This window comes from Neofelis nebulosa, chromosome 15 (genome assembly GCF_028018385.1).
Source record: "Neofelis nebulosa isolate mNeoNeb1 chromosome 15, mNeoNeb1.pri, whole genome shotgun sequence".
Taxonomy (NCBI): Eukaryota; Metazoa; Chordata; class Mammalia; order Carnivora; family Felidae; genus Neofelis; species Neofelis nebulosa.
The window spans coordinates 15,316,950-15,342,561 of record NC_080796.1 but is presented as its reverse complement, the minus strand read 5'-3'; the positions used below and the strand labels follow the sequence as shown (position 1 = coordinate 15,342,561).

The following is a 25,612-nucleotide window of genomic DNA, read 5'->3' as shown; positions in this document are numbered from 1 at the left end:
ATGCCAAAAGTTACAACAGGAATATCATTGAGACTTTTCAACAATATTAGGAAATATATTAGGAAATATATTAAAGCTCTAAATGAACACATGGAATTATGTACATAAATTATACATACAGTACAGAAGTAAAAACTACCCCCTGACACACACACAATCTATAGACTACTATACCTGCTCGTTCAAGTCCGGAGTTAGCCCTGGGAGTTTCTAGGTTTTATACCTGTCCCACTTATACAGCACATTCCACATCATGGCTCTTTCCAGCAGCCTAACATGGCTATAATACTTAGCTCCTTTTCAGAGATGTTGTGATAACAGACATACACTGCTATTTACCTGCCTCAGAGATCAAACAAGAAGAAAGAATGAAATCTTGCCATTTGCAATGGCATGGATGGAGCTAGAGAATATTACACTAAGTGACATAAGTCAGACAAAGACAAATACCATATGATCTCACTCATATGTGGAATTTAAGAAACAAAACAAATGAGCAAAGTGGAAAAAAAAAAGAAAGACAGAGAGGCAAACCAAGAAACAGACTCTTCACTACAGAGAACAAAATGATGGTTACCAGAGGGGAGAGGATGGGGGGTGGGTTAAGCAGGAGGGCACTTGTGACGCACAGCAGACCACATAACAAATGAAAAGTTCAACTAATAATTAAAAAAAAAAAACACTAGTTGCTATGCACAAAGTTGATGCTGGTGCAATCAAATAGACAGATGTGTATTATGAATTTACAAAGAATGATTGATTACTATTTAAATAGAGATTGCATGGGGTTTTGGAGCAAATGCCAGGCTTTTAGCCCTAAGTAAGGAATTCAGTCCTGTGATGGTTAACAAAACTCAACTCCTCAGAGTCTTGCTTGTAAAGCAAGGGCAATAATTACCCACCCTACAAAATCTCTGTAAGGAATGAGTGACATAATGAATGTAAAATGCCTTTGTATAAAGGTATTAATCAATGATCTTATTGTTATTGACATAAATCTACAAGTACTATTATTCCCTTACATTTTGCAGAGAAGAATCCATGTGGCAAGTATTTCACATGTGTTTCCGCTGAATAATGTACATCTGAACAGCAGCACAGCTTGAACAGCTGAGTATCCGGAGCTCACAGGCGATGCCATAAATCGATGAGCTTTGTGATAGCTGACAAAGTTCTATTGACTCAGACCTGGTCACTGATGCCCTGGTTGGTTCAAATATCAGAGCCCTGTGACAGAAAAACCTGTCCTACGTCCTGCATTAGTGTGTTGAGTGTCACCCAAAAGGTGCATGTAGGAAAGAGGGAGAGCAGGTATTATTAATTTGCTCATAAATTCAAACCGTATCCACAGAGCATCCACCATGTGCCTGGCACTGGGGTGGACATAGTCAGGAGCAAGCTAACTGCAGGGGTGAGGACTCTGTATTTTTATAAGGAATGGGTGCTCCGGCATGCCTGCCATCTCATTCTCAGTAATAAAAATCATTTGTATGAGGTACTGTCATACTCCTCTTCATAATTTTGTTTTGTTCAGTATTGTGACAGAAATTATTAGCTCTCTTAAAAATGTGAAAATTAAGGAGCCTGGGTGGCTCAGTCAGTTAAGCATCTGACTCTTGGTTTCAGCTCAGGTCATGATCTCATGGTTTGTGAGATGCAGCCCTGTGTCAGGCTCTGTGCTGACAGTGTGGAGCCTGCTTGGGATTCTCCCTCTCCCTCTCTCTCTGTCCCTACCCTGTTCACATTCTCTCTCAAAATAAATACATTTTGAAAAATGTGAAAATTAAAGTTGAAAAATGTTGCCTAAAGGTCAATATAGGCAGCAAGAGGCATTCTTTAGTTTAGGAATTATACCTTCATGTTCCTTCTCTGGGGATTTGGCAAGGAAATCACCTGGCACAACTGTGAAACATGTATACAGTTTCCTCTCTCCCATTGACCTAGAACCCTGTGTCTCCACTTCCTACTTAGAGGTTCCTAGAGGCAGTGCCCTCAGCACTTGCATGGATCACCCATAGCAATGACAGGGATTTCATTCATGGTAGGATCGGACCTGGTTTCCTCTTTTCTCTCCAGTTTTGTTTTCAAATTCTTTCCAAGAAATTGTTTTCAAATTTCTTTCACTGTGGGAGTTACTCGCCAAGATGGTAGGTGATGTTCCCTAGCGATATCCTCCTGGTATTCATACCCCTGCACATCACACTTTACTACCATTGGTCTGTGTGACTAATAGACTATGGCAGAGGTCATGGTGTGATACTTTGAAATCTGGCTATAAAGGAGTACTTGGGGCCCTCTTTCTATCTTGGGGTGTCGTGGGGAAGCTATGTCTTGAGTACCCTTACGTAGAGGTCTTTGTGGTCAGGAACTAGAGCCTCCTCCCAACCATGGAATGAGTGAAGTGGATTCCCCAACTCCTTCAAATGACTGCAGTCCTGGTCAACAGCCTGCCTGTAGCCTCATGGGAGATCTTGAGCCAGAACCATCCAGGAAAGCAACTCCAAGTTTCCTGACCCTCAGAAGCAGTGTAAGATAACAAACGTGTGTTTTTTTTTAATGCTGCTAAGTTTGGAGGGGGGGGGGGTAATTTTTTATGCAAAAGTAGACACTATTACATTTATTAAAGTTTTGAACTTCAAATCCAGCTTTTAGTTCCCAAAAGACTTCAGTGATGCCACCAGGTCATACTTATCTGCCAACTTTTTTCACAATCTTACCCTTTGCGTTCTTGTCTCCCTTCAAAAGCATGATTGCCAAAAGAACTTGAACTACCAATTATTGAACAATGACTATGTTCTATGTACATATAAACAACTTACATACTTTATCTCAGTGCATTCTCAATGGTCTACGAGGCAGCTATTATTCCCCACCTTTCAAAACTGAGGAGCCTCAGACTTGAAGGTGTTTAGTAAGATCACATACCTACGCAGTAAGCTGGTATGGGAGCCAAGTGTTTTTAGCTGTAGTTGTTCTCCTGATGTACTACATCGAACTGAGTGACTGTGCTAGCTCCCCTCAGGCCCTCAGCTTTCAAGACCGGGAGAATATAAATGGAGAGAAGCTGTGGTTTGTAGAGTTTGCATCGTAGGAGGAGTGGGGACAGAAGTGAGAAGCACGATTTTTCTGTCAAGCTTTATGTAATCTATCATTTGGATTTAGCTCACAATCAAATATTGCTCTACCTTATGTCTCATCACATGAAGGAGAGATAATCCCTCATCAAGATTTTCTGAATCATGGGAAAGCATACCAAAATAGATACCATTGCCCTTCTTTACATTAAAGATTTTGTTACAGAAATCAAATAGAAACCTAATATGGGCCCCAATCTCACTTTTGAATGTCCATATCAAAATCCTAAATAAATAAGAACAAACAAAATCCAGTATTACATTAAGAAAACAATGCGTCACAACCAAGTGGGGGTTATTCTGGGATTTCAGAGATCAGTCAGCATTAGGAACTCCGTTAAGAGAATTCACATATTATTAATATATGTGAAGAGAAAACACGAAAAAAGCCTGAGAAAAAAATTCATCAGTCATTCCTACTTAAAACAAAAGAACACTCTACACCAGCAGTTCTCTTTCAAGGGTTCTGCAAGATCAAAAATATTTTCATAGACTACTATGACATTATTTGTCGTTTTCCCTGTCATTCTCTCATGAGTATACAGCAGTTTCCCAGGAGTTACATGGCATGTGACACAACAACAGATTGATTGGAAATCAGACATGAGGACACAGCTGTCTTCTACTGATTAAAATGATTTGCAAAAGTGTAAAACAGTGCCACTCTTCTCGCTAATTTTTTTTTAGTATATAAAATATGCCATTTTCCATTAAAATTCTACTAATTAATTTATTTTGTTACTGGTTTCTTGTCATTTTAAGTAAACCAAAAATATTTTTTTAAATATATCAGTGGTTTTTTTTAAGAGGGACAGAGAGTACACGTGCATGCAAGCAGGAGAAGGGCAGAGAGAGAGAGAGAGAGAGAGAGAGAGAGAGGGAGAGAATCTTAACTAGGTTCCACTCTTAGCATGAACCCCAACTCCAGCTGGCTCCCACAACACTGGGATCATGTGAGCCAAAGTCAAGAGTCAGATGCTGAACTGACTGAGCCACCCAGGCACCCCAGTTTTAATTTTTAATATAGTAACTACCAACAGAGAAAACTGACATAAACAAAAATTCTTTAGGGCACATCATAATTTTTGGGAATGAAAAATAATAATATGACCTAAATATCTGAAAAATCACACCTATATAAGATACAAGTTAATGTCCACTTTCTTAATTATATACCTAGTTGCTTTTTTTAAGATATAAAAGTAAAGAAAAGCCATTTTTATAACTACAACAATTGAAAAAGAAGAAAGAAAAAGAAAGAAAGAAAGATAACAAGAAATGTGTAAAAACTGCATGAGGAAAATTTAAGATGCTTGTGAAAGACACAAAAGTAGATATGAACAAATGGATAGGATGACTCAACACCATAAAGAAGTCAATTCTCCCAAGTTTTGTATAAATTTAACAAATCCAGTTAAAATGCTAAAAACTCTTTTTTTTTTTTCTTCTGATGCTAGACAAATGGTTCCAAAGTTCTATGGAAAAATAGCAAACACCTAAAATGAAGAACAATGGGTGAGAAGTGGAGTCCGAGGTGGAGGAAGCAGCCTTACCACACATTAAAACAGACTGAGATCAAAACGTCATGGTGCAGCAGGTGAAATCCCCAACCTGGACCTCATTCTCCTCCTTCATAATTAAAAGGGAAACTAAAGAACCAACCAAGACAAAAAAATCATTAATATAAATGTCACCTTTCCTGTTTCTAAAGCACAAAAACAACCATTCAGTCTTTGGGATTGCTAGGGTTTTTTTTTTTTTTGTCACTTTAAGTGCTACTTTTCAGGAACTTGAAAGTTGATGGGGGGGGGGGCAGGGCAGAGCAATGCAATTACCCTTGTTAGTGTGGTGAAATATCAGACATTAATGAAGATTGATGAGGATACCACATAATCATGTAAGTCTTTTCTGGCCATTTTTATTTTTATTTATTTTTTTAATGTCTATTTGTTTTGAGAGAAGGAGAGACAGAGCATGAGCAGGGAAGGGGCAGAGAGAGAGAGAGAGGGAGACACAGAAGCTGAAGCAGGCTTCAGGCTCTGAGTTGTCAGCACAGAGCCTGAGGTGAGGCTTGAACTCATGAACTGTGAGATCATGACCTGAGCCGAAGTCTGACGCTTAAGCGACCGAGCCACACAGGTGTCCGTTTCTGGCCCACTTTTAAGCATTTTAAAATGAAGAGATAAAATGTAGGATGTCATGTGAAGAAATCACATAACTACTTGCATATTTTAAGAGGTTTCTAGGCCTCATTTTCTCAGAAAGAAAATATGCTAAATATATTTTCTCTCGAAGAAAATATTGTCTCCTGTGGAGAGTGTATCCCAAGTTGCAATCACTTCTTTAAAGTAGTAAATAAAGAATAGTCTTATCAGAAATTTCTATGGTGGAGTGGAGACATTTTCCTCAGGATAACCAAACATTATATGAACATGAAATTATTATGAAATTTGTATTATTTTTATGATGATAATATCCTCTCAAACATAAAATAAGATGTAGCTACTAGGTCCATATTCACACAAAAACTACCAACATTCTCAATATTTGAGTTAATGAAGCCAATGGCATACGTTATTTGAAAATTTAACACCACTCCTCACAATAACAACAGCCAGAAAACAGCAGTACTGCTTGCAAAAATCGATTCAGTTTTTGGTCCAATAAGAAAAAGGAGCAGTCACTTAATGTACACCAAATTTCAAAAGCACGTTATCTATTTTAGAAATGGAAAATACATGAAAAGCTACGTTGACTATGAAATATGCTAAAAAAAATATTCAGTCAAGTTCTCTGGGAATGCATCCATCCTCCTTTCTGGAGTTACTCCAGAGAGCTGTCACTGCTTCTGAGGCTGAGTGGCATTGAGACAATTTATTTATTTATTTTATTTATTTATTTATTTTTTTTTTTAAGTTTTTTTTTTTTTTCAACGTTTTTTATTTATTTTTGGGACAGAGAGAGACAGAGCATGAACGGGGGAGGGGCAGAGAGAGAGGGAGACACAGAATCGGAAACAGGCTCCAGGCTCCGAGCCATCAGCCCAGAGCCTGACGCGGGGCTCGAACTCACGGACCGTGAGATCGTGACCTGGCTGAAGTCGGACGCTTAACCGACTGCGCCACCCAGGCGCCCCGCGACAATTTAGGTGATTGCTCTCACGTGTGTGAAAATCATGCTCTGGTCCTACCCAACACCACATCATTGGCTAAAAGGATATCAGATATTAATTCCACATGCAAAGTAATAGACTTTGGTTCACAGAAACACGTGTGCAACCAAGGAGCAACCTTCCTGTTGATGGATTTAACCTTCAAACCTCTTCTTCCCTCTTCCGTCTGTGTTCCTAGTGAGCTTACTACACATATAATCCATAATGTACTGACTTTAAGAGCCGTATAGATAAAAAAGCATCATGTATCACCTCTTTTCATTATGTTGACTGAAATATGACGCTCTCGAATTTCCGTCTGAAGTCCTTTAACCAATAACTTTCCGAGTGCATCTTCCCTGAGGGAGAAGTGCTGAATCATGTTAGGTGGGGGAGGAGGGAGGTAAGGTCCAAGTTCTGACCTAAGAGAAGGGAACCTTATGCAGCAGTCCTGGGCTATTCAGAACATGAGATCTCCCTGCTCTCTGATGCCATCCACTGAACAATTAAAGGGATAAAAACATTCTTCATTTAAAGAAAATCTGCCTCCTTTTTATCCAAAGAAGGATAATTCTCCTTTTTCCAGGACAGCTGCTAAGATACTTGAAAACAGATGATTAACAGCATCCAGCTTTTCTGCCTTAAGCTTAATTTCTTAGCTCTTCTCACTCTTGTACATGTTATCACACCTTCCTGCCCGCCTCCCATCATCCTACTCATGCCCCTCACAAGATGGCCAGCATTTCTAGTTAGCCCTGAGAATGCAGTGCCTGGGGTGAGGTACCACTCTCTAAGTATGTTGTGACCACTTCAGAGCACGGCGGAAGTGTGCCTTCCCTCATCTGGGATGTTATGGCTCAATTAAGTGGTTCTAAGACTATTTGATCAAGTGTAGTTTTTCAAGTATAAATGTGATGCATGCTCCTTGTAGAAAATTTTAATTACCTATATATCAAATACCCAACAATTACTACAAATCAACATTTGGTATATTCTCTCCTAACTGCTTCTCTAAACAGCTGTTTTTTTAAAAACAAACTTGGGATCATATTAAATATAATTATATATGCATATAATTTCATTTCATATTTCAGCATAGTTTTTCTCTACATTTATTTTTGTAAGAGAGACAGAGAGAGAGGGAGAGAGAGAATTCCAAGGAGGATCTGTGCTGTCAGCATGGAGTCCGATGTGAAGTCCAATCTTACCAACTGTGACATCATGATCTGAGCTCAAATCAAGAGTTGGACACTTAACTGACTGAGCCACCCAGCTGCCCCAAATTTTCTCGACATTAAAAAAAATTCTTTGAAATGCTCATCTTGAATGGTTATATAATAGCTTATATTATGAATATACCTTATTTAACTACCCCTTATTTTTGAATATCTATGCTAGTTCAGATTTTTAGCTGCCTGGATATATTTAACCACTGTAATTTTGCCTAGTTTAGGATAAATTAACTTACTGTTTTAAAAGATTTTAACTTTTTATTCATACTGCTTACTTACTTTTCAGGAATGTAATGTCAATGCACACATCTACCATAACACTTAGGAGTGATTCTCTCCCTATTGATCTTGGCAGGATTATGTAGGATTAATTTAAACTGTTTTTTTTTTTTTTTAAATTTTAATGTTTATTTACTTTTGAAGGAGAGAGAGACAGAGTGTGAGTGGTGGGGTGGAGGGTGGGGGGCGGCAGAGAGAGAGAGGGGGACACAGAATCTGAAGCAGGCTCCAGGCTCTGAGCTGTCAGAACAGAGCCTGACACGGGGCTTGAACCCACAAACAGTGAGATCATGACCTGAGCCGAAGTCGGACGCTCAACTAACTGAGCCACCCAGGCACCCCGGATTAATTTAAACTTTTAAATTTCAGCCCATTTTAATGGACTGAAGAAAATCAGCATATCTTTCTTTTAAGTTGCTCTTTTTATGACTAGAAAGGCTAAACGTGTTTCCTATTTTTAATAGACATTTATATTTTTGTGTGTGCATTGTCAGTTTAATGCTTTTTTCCACTTTTTATGTGAAGTCATAGTATTTTTTCTTTCTGAATTATATATTATTTTATACATTAAGAACACTAAAATTTATTTGTCATGCTTGTTCCAAATAATTTTCAAAGATTATCTATTCTCCTTTTATTATGTTTTTAAACATAAAAACTAATTTTTAAGTTAAATTTATTTGCCACTTATCTTTGTGATTTCTTTTGCTGTCTTTAGGCACAAAAAGTTTCCCCTATCCTAACATTAACTAAATGTAAATATATTTTTAAATCAGGTTTTTGCACCTTTTTAATTTTGATTTCTTTCTTCCTACCTTCGTTTCTTTTCCTTTCCTTTCTAAAAAAAATATGCCTTTTAAATGAATTTTATGTGTTTTGATGTGAATAATAAGGTGAAAAGTTATTTTTTCCAACTGACTTAAGAGGATTTGTTGAATAGTCTACCTTGTGCTCATCATTATGTGATGTTTATTATATATCAAGAGCTTAAATATGCTTATGTTCATTTCAGAGCTATCCATTCTACCATTATCATAAGGTTTTATTTATTGCATATTAAAATAAACATGTGAATGATTTCCACATATACCACCAGTCTTTTAGATCATGGTTTTCACATATATTAATTATTAATTCCATTTACCTTTGGTCAACTGGAGTAGTTCTCAAGTAAGATTTTTTTCCCCCAAAACAGTTATGTGGGTGATATAGTAACATAGTTTCACTTATACCTGAGAATTTCTGTATTTTCATTGTACATGAAAGACAAATTACATATAATCTTTATTCCTTTAAATTATATACATGTTGTTTTGCTGTCTTGCAGCAGAAACTAAATTTTGATTGTATGTAGCTAGCTAACTACTTTTTTTCCCCTGCCTGGATAGTACACATAATATAAAGTGTTTTTTTCTTGCACTTACAGAATATAGTTATAGTTAATTTTTTCTTAACCTATAGAGCTAATGAAAACAAAATTTTAACTTGAATAAGTGGATATATATATTCTCAGTAACTTCCAAATGTAGCAATATTTTGAGAATGGAAAGGCTCATTTTAGGTAGAGTGGTAGAATAGTTCAAATAGAAGGCCAAGAACCAGACAATCCTTAACCCTCCCACTCATTTTTGAAAATCCTTTAGCCAACATCACAGTTAATGGTATAACGTGAAGCCCTTTCCCCTAAGAATGAGAATAAGACACGAGTGTCTGCTCTCACTGGTTCTATCAATGACTGGAGGTACTAACTAGTACAATGGAGAAGTCTTAAATCCCTTGCTAAATCTGGGGATGGGTGGACAGAATGAATACATCAGGAGTCAGAGAACAGGTGGGAACTGTAGAAAAGAGCACTTCAGTTAAGTCCAGCTTTATCTCTGTCCAAGCCAGGAGAGAAGGGCTTTAAAGAGATTTTTGTGAGACTTTAGCATGTGTCTCCTACAGTGTCAGGGACACCATAGATTGGTGATGACACAATATTGAAAAAACTAGCACAAGAGGCAGCTTAACCAGCCTGTGGCAACAAAAGAGTGTTGAAGTTTTGCAAATGGTGTGCTCCTAGGGTTCAATGGGACAGAGAACATGGGCTTCCAGAGGTCCAGTTGTAGTTCAGATAAGAGAAAGCTGGATGGGTCTTCTAAGGTGCCTATCCAAGAGGTCCTCCTGGAGGGATGAAGAGACAGCAAAGAAAAAGCAATACAATAGTCCCCCCTTATTCGGGGCATACATTTCAAGACCCCCGTGGATGCCTGAAACTGCAGATAGTACTGAACACTCTATGTACCATGTTTTTTTTCCTATACATAAACACCTATGATAAAGTTTAATTTACAAATTAGACACGCTAAGAGATTAACAACAATAACTAAGAGTAAAATAGAACAATTATAACAATATATTGTAATACAAGTTTTGTGAATGTGGTTGCTCCCTCTTTAAACCAGCTTACTGCACTGTACTTACCCTTCTTGTGACAACGTGAGATGATAAAATGTCTACGTGGTGAGGTGAAGTGAGGTGACTGATGTAGGCATTGTGATACAGTATTAGGCTACAACTAACCTTCTGACCGTCCATCAGAAGGATCATCTGTTTCTGGCCCCATGGTTGACCTTTGGGTAAGTGAAACTGCAGAAAGTCAAACCACAAGTAAGCAGGGAGTGCTGTAGATATTGCTAGAACCCTAGGGGCTAAGGAAGAATTATGTAGCTAACCAGATTAGGGATCTATTGTCCCTAATCAAAGACAGCTGCAAGCAATAAATCCCCAGAGATAGAGGTGTGGTCAGCCAAGGGCGTATACAAGTTCCCACAAGAGAAAGGTACTTTTGCACATCTCTAAACCCAGGGGTTATGAAAGCTAAGTCAACCTATCAGTCAAGTCAGTTAAGAAGATATCTGCTCCTAGCATCTCCAGCTCCCACCACTCTATCCCTGGATGTGTCAGAAATCATGGCTAGTGAGATGGGAATAGGGAATAAGAAGCTAGATTGGAAAAGGCAGAAGAAAACATCAATTGCCTCCCTTCCCACCTCTAGGAGCCTGGGAAAAAGAAACCTCGATTTCAAATTAGATGTGTAGTTTGATTATGTCTTGCAATTGCATATTTGATCAAAATTATGTTTGGGATTTACTGTAGCCCATAGGATGTTTCACCTAAGACCGAACAGAGAAGTCATGGGGTCCATACAAGTTTTTGTTTGGGTACAGAAGAACTAGCATGGTAGGATGTATTTAAAGAGGAAAATAGGAACCTAAAATAGTTACTTTACAATCACTGGCATATGTCATACCATTTTCACTCAGCGTCTTTAAGTCAAATCCAGCCCACATTTGGCTTTTGTATGTAAGAAAAAGATCTGTTCCCTTAAGTCTCTCTTCCTTGGGATAATCATAACTAACCAATGATTCCAGTCATTCCTGTACTCCCCAAAGCACTATATTATAGCTCCATTAGAGATCTCATCGTTTTCATGATAATTATCCTTATAAGTCTCCATCCCACTCATCCCAAGATAAGAATTTCTCCATCACAGGGACAGCATCGTATTCATCTTTGTGTTTTTAGCCTTCAGTACAGCAAGCTTCCATACATGTTGGCGGAAATATATACCAAATGAATGGGTCATTTAAAGAAACAGTCTTTTCCAACGAAAACAATGTTTTTACCTTATTCCATTTTTTTTTTCTGGCCAACCACTTATCCTATTAATACAGGACTATATTTAGTATATTAATAGTATATTCAGGAAAATGTATTCCATAGGAATAATGAAATCTCATGATGTACTCGTTTGTTTAATGTGAACACTGAATACATGATCATGCATCAAAACAGCATAGGGGTATACACATAGAGTAGTACAACTAATCCTTAAAAATGGAATTCTGATTTTTTCTCTTTCTCTGAAGAATTATTTTGAATGTATTTATTCCCATCCAGGAGAAATGAATGGCAGGATTTTCCAATACTATATTCATAGCCTACAGGGCATTAGCTTCATCCTTCAAAGAGATAAAAATGCCTGCAATTCATTTTTTGTGGGACTTTGGTTTTTACCACTCCGATTTCAGATGTCAAAAACCCATCCACCATATAAGGCAAATAAACCAAGTATACTGAATACAACAGAAAACTAATAAATAGGCTTTATCATATTCCATTTCAAGGTCATGACTATACAGTGAACAAAGACATGCAGTGAAATAACCAGCAGGTTTTCTGCAAGACTGGACCTGACGTTATGCAGATAGAATTCATTTTTATCTTCTACTGTCATATGACATTGGTGCGTCCTTGTGATCAGACATTTTTCTGGGCTCATTGCTCCTGGGACATGCCCTCTATTTCACTTTAAAAAGATGTTTTTATCTGAGGTTAAAAAAAAAAATTAATAGGATTTTTGAACAGCTTTAAGTTTACGGAAAAATTGAGCATAAAGTACAGAGATGTCCCATATGGTCTCTCACCCACCCCGTGGTTTCCCTTATTATTAACATTTTATGTGAGTGTAGTACTTTTGTTACAATTGAGAAGCCAGTGTTAATACATCATTGTTAACTAAAGTCAGCAGCAAACACTGGGGTTCACTCTTTGTGCTGTAATTTTATGGGTTTTGAAAAATGTAGGACATGTATCCACCATTATGATATCCTCCAGATTAGTTTCACTGCTCCCCAAATTTCCTGTGCTCCACCTGTTCACCAGTTCCTGCCTCTATCTCAAACCCGGAAAACCATGGATATTTTTCCTGTCTAGTTTTGCCTTTTTCAGCATGTCACAGAGCTGGGATCATGGCCTTTTTAGATTGGCTTTCACTTAGCACTATGCATTTAAGGTTCACCCCATGTCTTTTTTGTAGCTTGACAGCTCATTTCCTTTTATTGATGAAAAATATTCCAGTTTATGGACCACAGTTTCCTACTGAAGAACATCTTGCTTTTTTCCAAGTTTTGACAATTGTTAATAAAGCTTCTATAAGCATTTATGTCCAGGTTTTTGTGTAGACATGTTTTCAACTCATTTTGGTAAATATATGGTAAGAGCATGTTTCATTTTGTAGGAAACGCAGAATGGTTTTCCAAATTAGCCATGTAAATACTTAATATTTCACTCCATTCTCTTGTTTGCATGCTTTCTGAAAATAAGTCTGGTGTAATTGTTATCCTTGCTCTTCTGTATGGGTAAGGAGTTTCTCCCCCTCTGGCTTCTTTAAAGATTTTCTCTTGGTCTTGATTTCTGCAGTTTGAATGCAATATACTTACGCTCAGATTTTTTGGTATTAACTCTGTTTGACATTCTCTGAGCTTCGTGGCTCTGTAATTTGGCACTGATTTTTGGAAATTAACAGTCATTGTTGCTTCAATCAGTCATTGTTTCAATTCTTCCTTTCTGTCTTCCTTCTCTTTCTAGTCTTCTCACTATTTATCTATCACACCTTTAATATTGTTCCACAGTTCTTGGATAGTTTGTTCTGTTTCTTTTTTGTTGTTCTTTTTTTTTTTCTCTATACAATTTAGTTTCGGAATTTTCTATTGATACTTCTTCAAGCTCACTGATTTTTTTTTTCCTTTGGCCATGTCCAGTCTATTGGTAAGCTCATCAAAGGCATTCTTCATTTCTGCTACAGTATTTTTTTCTATTTATAGCCTTTCCTTTTGACTTAAAAACATTTTTTAATGTTTATTTATTTTTGAGAAAGAGAGACAGACCATAAGCAGGGGACAGACAGAGAGAGGGAGAGACACAGAATCTGAAGCAGACTCCAGGCTCCGAGCTGTCAGCATGGAGCCCGATGCGGGGCTTGAACCCACAAACTGTGAGATCATGAGGTGAGCTGAAGTCAGATGCTTAACCAACTGAGCCACCCAGAGGCCCCACCTTTTGATTTTTTATTAGAGTTTCCATATCTCTGTTTATATCATACCTCTGCTCTTACATGTTGTCAACATTTCCTATTAGAAGCCTTCGCTTATTCACCATACTTTTCTCAAATTCCTGGTCTGATTATTTCACTATCTCTGCCATATTTGAGTCTGATTCTAATGCTTTATCTCTCTTCAAACTGTTTTTCTTTTTCTTTTCTTTTTTTTTTCTATATCTTCAATTTTTTGTTGAAAGCCAGACATACATGATGTTCTGGATAAAAGTAACTGAGGTAAAAAAGCATTCAGTGTGTGGTTTATGTTTATCTGCTTAGGGGTTAGACTGTGTTTACTGTTTTCTATTGCTGTAGTTATCACAGACTAAAATTTTCCCTGAGGTTCTTGTTTTTATCTCCCCAGCTGTCTTGGGGAGACAACCTAGGCATCTTAAGATCTGAGATGTGTAGCTCCTTCCCCTGTAATCCTCTGTTGTTACTTAGCACTACTCATGTGGTGGTTATACCTGGGTGAGGGACAGTGTATGGTTAGGTCTTAGTCTTCTAGGGAGCCTGTGGCTCCTGGGCTGTAACCTTTACAAGTTATTTTCCCCTCTCTCAAACTAGAGGGAGGCTTGAGTTGGTTAGGCTTTGGTAAAACCTTGGTCAGTCTGGCTCTATTGCTTCTCTTGAAGGCTAGTCTTTTTACAAAGAAGAGAATGTTCTGGGTATATTTAAAAATAGTTTCTTTTCCCTTTCCTCTGTGAAGAGCAGGAAGGGAGTTTTCTCAGATCTTTGAATCTAGTCTGAATCTAGTAGAGATTCTGGAGGTAAAACTCACAAAAGTGTGGGACTTGCCCCTAACACTGGCCTCCCCTGGAGTTGTCATTGTGAAGCTTGTCTACACTGAGCCTCTAGCAATTTGTCAATTAAAGCTCAAGATTTCTTACCCCAGCACTGGGTCCTGTAGAGGTTTCTGTTCCTGGGATTTTCCCTGGTCAGTTGTGATCTCCTGTAACCGCCTGTCTGCCTCTCCAGTTTTGAGGACTGACACTGGTTTGCCCTGAGACATCATTCCCTGACGGATCTAAAAATGGTTGTTGATTTTCAGCTTTTTCCTGTTATGAGAATGGAAGTGACAACTTCCAAGGTCTTTGTATGCTGGACTGAAAGTCTTGATTCACTTTTTAAAACTATTATTGTTTTTTCTTATTATATGTTGGAAGTCAAATAGCTATGTCCTGGGTTAGGAGATTATAGGAAATGCATTGCAAAGCAGAACACTGCTTTCTGGCCTTGCTGAAAACAGCAGCCACACTTTGCTTATCTAGTTAATGTGTATCTAGGGGTTAGGTCCTACCTATACTCATAAATTCCTTAGACCATGTTATCTCATGGAATATTTTATCCTGTCTTAACTTGTTTTTCTGTACACTTTCTATACGTTCTTACTGGCACATAGCCAATACTGACATTGTGCAATGTTTCCCTGAATGTATGCTCAATAAATACGGGAGCCTGAGAGCAGCTCAGGGAGACTTCCCTTGGCCTCCCTCTCACCTCTCTTGACTTGCATGGAGTCTTGAGTAATACTTTCTGCTGTCCTTGGCTTTGCTGGACAAAGCTGAAACCGAACCCACAACTATATATGTAAACACCCATTAGTTTCTAATTTTAATACAAATCAGAAAGAGAGACAGAGAGAGAGAGAGAGAGAGAGAGAGAAGACAAAATAAACAGAATTTCAACATTCAGAGAACACTACTGTTGATACTTGTGTATCTATCCTTTTCAGGGATTTCTCTATGCACACATCAGCCTGTCTATGTAACAGTCTGTGTATCTATCCATCCATTTTTCCAACTACTTACCTATCCACTTACTCCTCTGCAACAACCAAATAACTACCTCTGGGCCTAAGATGGTAAGACTGTATATAAAATAAATGGTTGTGGTATTATCCTTTAAAAAAAAATCTTTGCAAAGAGGTTAGAGAGGGAGAGAGCCAAAGCATAAGAGACTCTTAAAAATTGAGAGCCAACTGAGGGTTGATGGGGGGTGGGAGGGTGGGTGATGGGCATTGAGGAGGGCACCTTTTGGGATGTGCACTGGGAACCAGTTTGACAATACATTTCCTATTAAAAAAAATCTTTGCAAACTTGATAGGTAAAAAAAAGTAAGCATTTTTCATTGCATTTTAAACGTTTCTTTGATTTTTTTCTCACTGATTTACAAGTTCTATATTATATTCTATATTATACAAGTTCACTCTTTTGCTATATATAATATGGTGTCATTTACCTTGTTTTTCTCTTTTGTTTTTGTGGTGTGTATCACTTTTGAACCTAAACACAAAAAAGATTTAATTGATGGTTTTGAGTGATAAATAAGTCTGAAGGAACTCAAGTTGAACTCAAGTTGAATATAATGAGTTAGTGAAAATTATAAGTTGAATATCAAAATTATGGATGAAATGGTGGAGTATTAATCATATGGAAGGTAATTTATCATCAGCATATAATGAAGTCTCCTTCTCCCATGTAATGAAAGTTATAAAATATTGAGGATAGCAAAGTACAACTACCTTCAATGATATGAATAAAAAACTCATATGAAGATGCTTAATACAAAAGAGTGCATGTTGATAGTGTCTATAAATTGATTATTTATATAAAGATTAAAAGTAGGCAAACATCTACATTGTATGGGAAGTTACTACTGGTAGAGAGAGTAATGACTGGAATGGTCACCAGTGGGGCTCTGGGATCCTTGTAATGTTTTTTTGTTGTTGTTTTGTTTTTTGTTATTTTTTAAACTGGATGCTTGTTACATGGCTGTGTTCAGTTTGTGAAAATTCATTGATACTTATGCTTTATGCAGTTTTCTGTATGTATGTTATACTTTAATAAAAGTTTAAAAGATAACTGTCCCTTGACCTTATGCTAGGTTTCCCTACCCTTTTCCCAAGGAAATGTGCCATGTTGGTGTCTCCAATAGCATATCTGCAGGAATATTTTTAATTATAGTCTTGTACTTTATAGTTTGTGGTACAAATAATATTTCTTTTTAGTCCTGTCTTCAAAGTATAACTAGGCAACTGTGGGTTTTCAAGGTGAAGAGGAAGGGTGGCACACTATATATAGCCAACTCCACTTCTCAGGGCACACATCTGACTATGCCCAGAAGTAAAAGGGCCTATGTTCCCTAAATTACAGCTTTTTGGATTAACCCTCAAAGTCAGTGTTAATTAACTTGGTGGGGGGAATCCTTTCACCATGTATACGTATATCAAATCACCATGTTATACATTTTAAAATATCTTACAATTTTGTCAGTTATACCTCAGTAAAGCTGAAGAAATGTAAAAAAAACAAACAAAACAAAACAAAACAAAAGTCAATTTAAAGGATGTAAACTGGATCCACAGTTGTGGAGCACAAGTTTGGTTGGACCCAGAACACCACCACCATTGTGAAAGTCTCCACTAGACTTCCTTTATTTCCTCTATGATGATTTTATTTCAAGAACCTCATTGCTCCTTTCTATTATTGGACTTCAGGCAGAATCACCAAAATCTAACCAAATAGGTCTTAGCAACTCTGAATCTTACGGGACTTATGCAGATCTACCACCTCTTCCCCCAGACACCTTTAAACTTCATATTTTTTAAAAGTTTATTTATTTTGAAAGAGAGAGAGTGAGAACATGTGAATATATATGTGTGAGTAGAGGAGGGGCAGAGAGAGGGGTGGGGGGAGAGAGAATTCCAAACAGGCTCTGTGCTGCCAGTGCAGAACCAGATGCAGGGCTCAATCCCACCAACCGTGAGATCATGGACTGAGTCAAAATCAAGAGTTGGATGCTTAACCAACTGAGCCACCCAGGCACCCCAAAACTTCACATTTTAATAAATTTACACACACATGCACACACACATGCTTCATAATACTGCTTCATACTGATTTATTTGAAGAAAAAATGTATAGGGAGCTTAAACAGATTTTCTGGAATTATGGGACTATATATAAGGAAGAAGAAAGAAAATAAAACTTCTAAATAAATTACTAATTTTCTTTGACTCTGTTGCTTCCCACAGACAAACAGTTCCTGCCTCAGAGCCTCAATTGTTACCCTTAACATAATGAGCTTCAAAATTAATTTGATGGCCCTAAAATATCCCTTAAACTATGTCACAAATCTACAACTATAGACATTTCCATCTGGATGTTATGTTGTCATACTCAGCATGCCCTAAAACAAACTCAGCATTCCAAATCTGCACCTAACTTTTAGAAAAATCCTTTGCATATTTCATATTTCCCCGATCTCTCAATTACTTGGTTTGAGATTTCAAATTAAGTTGTATCCTACAAAATGCTACATTGAAGCAACTGAAGACACACTCTTTGCTCCGAAGACCATGGTCTGACAAATATAAGACAAGTATTCTGAAGTTAGTGTCAATGAAACCATTAAAAATGCTAATATGCGACCAGAAGTCCTAGCCAGAGTAATCAGGCAAGAAAAATAAATAAAAGGTATCCAAATCAGAGAAAAAGAAATAGAATTACCTCTGTTTGGAAATGACATGATTATATATAAAAACTCCTAAAGAGTCTACCAAAAAAACCTGTTAGATTTAATCAACAAATTCAGTAAATTTGTAGTATAAAAGTCAACATACAAAATCAGTACTGTTTCCATACACTAACAAAGAATTATTTTAAAAAGAAATAAAGAAAACGATACTATTTACAATAGCATCAAGCACAATAAAATCCTTAGGCATGAATTTAACCAAGGAGGTAAAATGCCTGTACACTGAATACACAAATAAATGGAAAGATATTCTGTGCTCATGGCCTGGAAGAATTAATGTTGCTAAAATGTCCATACTACCTAAAGCTATCTGTAGGTTCAATGCAATTCCTATCAACATTCCAATAGCATTTTTATGGAAATAGAAAAAAAAATCCTAAAATTCATATGGAGCACAAAAGACACCAAATACCCAAAGTAATACTGATAAATAAGTACAAATCTGGAGGCATTACACTCCCCAATATCAAATGATATTACATAGCTACAGTAATCAAGAGAGTATGCAATGGAAATTAAAAACATGACATACCTACCAATGGAACAAAATCAAGTCTAGAAATAAACCCATGCATGTATGATCAACTTAATATTTGACAAAGGAGAATAGATACTCAAAGGAGGAAAGATAGTTTCTTCAATAAATAGTGCTGGGAAAATGGATATTCACATGAAAAAGAATGAAACTAGACCGGTATCTTAGCCATTCACAAAAATTAACTTAAAATGGACAATATGTTAAAAAAATAACTTGAAATGGATAAAGGCTTAAATGTAAGGCCTGAAACCATAAAACTTCTAGAAGTAAATATAGGGGGTGGGGCACCTGGGTGGCTCAATTGTTTAGGGTATCAACTTTACTCAGGTCATGATCTCGAGCTCTACGCTGACGGCTCAGAACCTGGACCCTCCTTCAGATTCTGTGTCTCCTTCTCTCTCTGCCCCTCCCCAGCTTGCACTATCTGTTTCTCTCTCTCAAAAATATATTAACATTAAAAAAAATAGGGGAAAACTCCTTCCATGGGTCTTAGCAATGATTTTTTGGTTATGATACCTAAAACACAAGCAGCAAAACAGAAAATCAACAAGTGGGACTACATCAAATTAAAAAACTTCTGCACATCAAAATAAACATTCAACAAATGAAAGACAATCTATAGAATGGGAGAAAATATTTGCAGGCCATATACTGGATGAGAAGTTAATATCCAAAATATAGAAAGAACTCATACAACTCAATAACAAAACAATAAATTCAATTTAAAATTAGGAGAGGATCTGAATAGACATGTTTTTTTCCAAAGATGCCTAATGACTAACAGATACATGAAAAGATGCTCAACATCACTAATCATATGGGAAATGCAAATAAAAATCACAATGACATATCACCTCCTATCTATTAGAAAGGTTATTATCAAAAACACAGGAGAGAAAAAGTGCTAGAGAGGATGTGCAGAAAAGGAATCCTCATGCACTGTTGGTGGGAATGCAAACTGGTGCAGCCACTGTGGAAAACACTATGGAGGTTCCTCATAAAATTAAAAATAGAACTACCATATGATCTACCAACGTCACTTCTGATGTATTTCTAAATGAAAAGAAATTACTATCCTGAAATTACTGTCTGCATCCCCGTGTTCATTGTAGCATTATTTATAATAGGAAGATATGGAAATAACCTAAGTGTTGATCAACACATGAATGAATAAAGAAAATGTGGCATGTGTTACACACACATACACACACACTGAAATATTATTCAGCCGTAAAAAGAAGGAAATCCTGCCACTTATGACAACATGGATGAAACTTGAGGACATTATGCCAAGTGAAACAAGTAATGGAGAAAGACAAATCCTGTATGATCACTTATATGTAGAATCTAAAAAAATATAACAGATGCATTGACACAGAGAACAGATTAGTGGTTGCCAGAGGCATGGAGTGTGTGTATGAAGGAAATGGGTAAAAGTGGTCAAGAGGTAGAAATTTCCAGTATAAGATAAATAAGTCCCAGGAATATAATGTCAGCATGGTGACTATAGTTAAATATGTATATTTTAAAAAGTGCTGAGAAAGTAAATGTTAAAAGTTCTCATCACACACACAAAATTGTAACTATGTGAGGTGATGGATGTGGTAATCATTTTGCTACATACACATATATCAAATGATTATGTTGTATATCTTAAGCTTATTCTATAGTATGTGTCAATTATACCTCTGTAAATGGAAAAATTAATTTATAAATGGTAATATATGTAAGAATAAGCCATTGCATGTAGAAGCTATAGGTAAATAATAACTATTTTCACTATTTTGTGATGAAGATTTGTTCAATTTAAAATCAGGAAGAATTAAGATTATTATTTTTATTTTGAACTTTTAATGAAATACATTTCCGTTTTCTGTACTTAAGTATTTTTATTCTGTAAGCCTTTTTTGAAGTACATGGCATGAATCAATCCCAAACTAACAGATTTGGGAAGCAAAGAAGTTGATCTAATTCTTTTCTGTTTGTTTGTTTGTTTGTTTGTTTGGAGATGGGGGGAGGGGGGAAGGATGCAGAGAGGGAAGGAGAGAAAGAAATCCCAAGCACTCTCAGTGTGGAACCAATGTGAGACTTGAACTCATGAACCATGAGCTCACGACCTGAGCCAAAAACAAGAATGGGATGCCTAAATGACTGAGCCCCAAGGTGCCCCAAGTTGAACTAACTCCTGATACTTCATGCTGGAAGGACCACTAAAAATTACTAATCTCACTATACAAAGGAGAAAAGGAGAAAATTGCCTTTTCTCCACCATATTTCTGGCGAATGAATTTCAAAGTACACTTGAATTAATCATTCCTATCATTTAAGGTTGGCAATGATATTTAGTTAAGTATTAATGAAGTTTTTACATTGAGATTTTATTTTCCAGTTGTTTCCACATTGGTCATACAGAATCCAAATGGGGTAAAAGAATAAGCCTCATTCCAACTCCACCTAATCAAATTTCCAAAATATGAAGACAACTTTCTTGGGTTTTCTTATCCTTAAGGCCACTAATCTCTCTAATAATTTCACAATTAATTTTTCTTTTTTTCTTTATTTAAAAAAAATTAATGTTTTTATTTATTTTTGAGACAGAGAGAGACAGAGCATGAGCAGGGGAGGGGCAGAGAGAGAGGGAGACACAGAATCCAAAGCAGACTCCAGGTTCTGAGCTGTCAGCACAGAGCCTGATGCGGGGCTTGAACTCACGGATTGTAAGATCATGACCCAAGCTGAAGTCGGACGCTTAACCGACTGAGCTACCCAGGTGCCCCACAATTATTTTTTTCTCATTTTTGACTTTGCCCCTTTAACATTCACCTCAACTAGAGCTCAGCCACATTTTTTTTTAAAGTATGGTTTCTAGAACTAGGCACAAAACTCTAAAATTGAGTTCCTCAGCACTGTGACAAGGGTAATTTTTACTTCAATTGAATTAGTTCCTAAAATTCTATTAATACAGACTAAGAATATGTTGGCCCTTGAAAGGGCTTCATTAAAATGTTGAAACATTAAATACAAAAATTAACATAAATCCCAAATTATTTGACATTTACTACAATTTAGTGTATTTCTCCAATTATATTCTTGAGTAGTTAGTTTTTGACAATTCTATGTGGAATCCCTGAAAACTGAAGAGTCCTTCTTGGGGTTAATGACTTTACTTTTCTGGAGTAAATATAAGCATGCTCAGAGAAGCTAAATTTATTTCATAATGGTATTAAGTGCAATAGAAAGATTATATGTTAAGAGGCCTCACGGTTTTTTAAAAAGTAAAATCATATTACATATATTTTCTATATATTCTTCAAGTAGAAATTTATGTAATATAATATTTTAAATTAATTTTTAAAGTATACTTTAAACTCTGAGCTGCTGAGATTTCCCTTTCTCCACTACATTTCTAGCTACTGGCTTCCAACCCATTTTTGATTAAGTAAATGCCAGAGTAAAACCAGATCAAATCAAAGCAAACCAAACAATGCAATGTGGCAGATACTTGAATTAATAAAATCTTCATGAGGATTAACTGTTCTCTGTTATATTTTTTATTGAATGTTTAATGGTAGGATTTTACAAGAAAAGACAAAATGAAAAAAAAAACAACAACAAATAATGCTATTAAAATAACTCCATTTCTGGTTTTTGAAAACAGAGATATTTTCTATATTGATGAAGCTAAAATCAATCCAGGAAAATGTAATTATGTGACTTAAAGGTCTTTCAATTAGGTTGTATTATAAACCAGTGAAATTTGAGTAGAATTTTTTTTTTATTCTAATGGGAATATCGATCTCTAGACTTTTAAGACTTATAGTGGTCAGTTAATATTTTTATAATTAGTCTTTTTGAAACCAAAATAAAAACAAGGGCATTCTTTGTGATCTTTTTAATGTACTAGTAATTTATGTGAACTAGATTTATCAATATATTTATAAAAATTTTAGATTGTTCTTGAAATAGTAATAAGTTACACAAGATTATTCTATATGAATATAGGAGATAGTACTTACTGGAGAAACACTACTGGAACTGGCCCTTTACATTTCATATTGTATAACAACACCTGACCACGGTGTTCCCTACATGGTAGCTGGGTGCCCCTAGATCAGGGATGTGTGGCCTACAGTGTTTTAAAGATGGCTTTAACTTTGGGCTCTTGAAAACAGTAAAATGAATGAAAAAAGAATATTCAAAAACCAGAAGTAAAATATACTAGTAAAATATTCCTATAACAAGACACCTATAAATATAGCCATATCACACATGCAATATTGCTAACTTTTTATCCCCTCTTTTTTTCAGAATGGAGGCATGCAGTGAGCATCTCACTCTTGCTGCAGCTGCTTTCTTTGACTGGAGCCACTCTGCTCCCCTGTTGCTCCCCTTCCTTTGTGAATCAGACTATGGAGTAGAAAATAGTTGGTTCAGGCCACTACCAGCCTTGTGTACATGGGCAAGTCATATAAATCCCATGACCATCTGTATTTTCCCCACAGAAAACAAATGTGCAGTCATGCCTGTCTTAAAGGGTTCGTGACTATGTTCATAAAATGCTTCCACTGGATGTGAATTTTAGGAATCAAGGACTATGTTTTCATCAACATTTCATGCAGTACAATGCCTGGCACATGTTGATACAGAGTAAGTAGTATTCTTTTTTTTTTTTTTTTTAATTTTTTTTTTTAATGTTTATTTATTTTTGAGACAGAGAGAGACAGAGCATGAACGGGGGAGAGGCAGAGAGAGAAGGAGACACAGAATCAGAAGCAGGCTCCAGGCTCTGAGCCATCAGCCCAGAGCCCGACGCGGGGCTCGAACTCGCGGACCGTGAGATCGTGACCTGAGCGGAAGTCGGATGCTTAACCGACTGAGCCACCCAGGCGCCCCAGTAAGTAGTATTCTTACATGATGCTGCACATTGTAGGAAGGGTGGCATGCTGTGGTATTCTGTGTTTCATGGGGTTCAGATATGGCTTTTGAAGGAAAAAGTGATTAGTCATTGTGTTGGCATGTGTCTACAGGACTGATCCATTTACCTAAAAAAGTTGGGGACAAAGGCTATCCTTCAGACGTTTCAAAAAGTAAGTTTTAGAGGTGAATAGAGAATAATCCCTTTGAAGAGAAGAGTCAACACAATCAGATCATTCCAGACATATTAGTTGATAAACACCAAGGAAGGTCATGTTATAATTCTCCTATTGCCTAAACCTAAGAGATAGATTTCAAGTTCGAAAATAATAGCCTAAATAAAATGAAAAGTGTAGGAATGATACTAAGAGAGAGATCCCACAGATTAGCTTCCTCAACATTTGCAACTGCTGTCATCAGCACCTACACGTTGAATAAAGGAAATGAATTATATATATTCAGGGTGGTTTCTCCCTCTGGGTGCTCCTTAGGATGATTTTCTAATTGGAAGCCTAGTAAGGGGTGCAGCAGGGGACCCCTGGGAAAGCATTCATATGTGTTCCTTGCTGCAGGGAGACACAGAGGACTGAAGCATGACTCACACTAGACAGAGCAGAAACAACTGTGTACAAATTCTGTCTCCAACACGGCCACACAGAGGGCCAAGGACCATGGAATAAGTCCTCATGAGCAACCCTCTTGAGTTCACAGGAGGATGCAGGCCATGAAAGCTGAACAAGGCTAGTGATGGGCCACCAGATGTCCAGGGGCATAAAGTGGATAAACACAGAAACATAATGTATTGACTGGTTTCCAAAGACAGCTTAAACCAAACAAATAAGCAAGCAAAATCTTACTTCATATTCTTTCCATTCTTATGCATGTAACCTTATAATCCTTTTTCACCATGAGTAACAAAACTCAAACTGAATATTGAGCAAAGAAGCCAGTTAATTCTCAATTCTAATCTTCTAGAAATTCAAAGAGAGAAAAATTCAATATAGAATTTAACAATTGCATTGTTATCTGAAATTGAAATATATATATATATATACGTATATATATATACATATATATATATATATATATATATATATATATATATATATATATGTAAATCTTTGGAAAGCAGATCTATTTTGGTCTGATCCTGAAGGAAGCTGAGAGGAAAATTTTAAAATATTCTCATCAATCTTGATTTGTCTCATGCTGTGATCCTGATATTTATTCTAATAATACTTCCAGAAATATTATTCTCTAATGTCTTGCCTGCTTGTGTTTAAAGAAATATATAGAAAACAAAGACATACTATTAAAATATAAAGAAATATATGAGATCAGACATGTTTTCTTGTGAATGCCCATAACCAGTGTTGAATTCCTTACAGAGTTTTCTGGCATTAATCAAGGACATTCATTATTTGTCACTCTGGGTCGGTCACACAGCTTATGTAAGACTGCTTTGTTGAAGTCTTTTTTCTTTCAAGGGTATAAAAGTATCAGGTACCTCAAATTCCAAGAGTGATGTCATATTGGGAAAATGCACAACTTTATAAATTAAGCGTGACACTACTGAATTCTGGTCATCTTACACGAGAGTGGCAATCTTCCCTTAATGAAATCATCAAGATTTGTGGAAGAGTGATGGGGTTACCTCATTCTTCCCTCACTTTCTCAGGCATCCTTCACTTTCCAAAGGCTCAGATTATGAACTGGAGATAACGTGTGCACTCATGCTTACCACAGGTCTATGAACATCCCAGAATGCTCTCTCTTGGCTATCGAGGATCTTCCTTTCAATCTTGTCTCTCTTCTTGTCCACTCTGTCAACATGGTAACAATGGATAATAAGTGATATTAATTGTAGCACCTCTCTGGACAAAAGGCCGCAACTTGAACAAATTT

The 25,612-nt window shown here is 36.7% G+C and overlaps 1 protein-coding gene across 9 annotated transcripts in view; it reads right to left on the bottom strand.

Moving 5' to 3' along the window:
• Positions 1–25,612, bottom strand: part of RGS7 (regulator of G protein signaling 7) — a 516,651-nt gene that overhangs the window by 60,026 nt on the left and 431,013 nt on the right. For all 9 annotated transcript variants that reach the window (XM_058701251.1, XM_058701254.1, XM_058701250.1 and 6 more), the window contains one exon: positions 25,449–25,530. In XM_058701251.1, the coding sequence (XP_058557234.1) occupies positions 25,449–25,530 (82 nt within the window). The remainder of the gene's footprint in view (positions 1–25,448; positions 25,531–25,612) is intronic.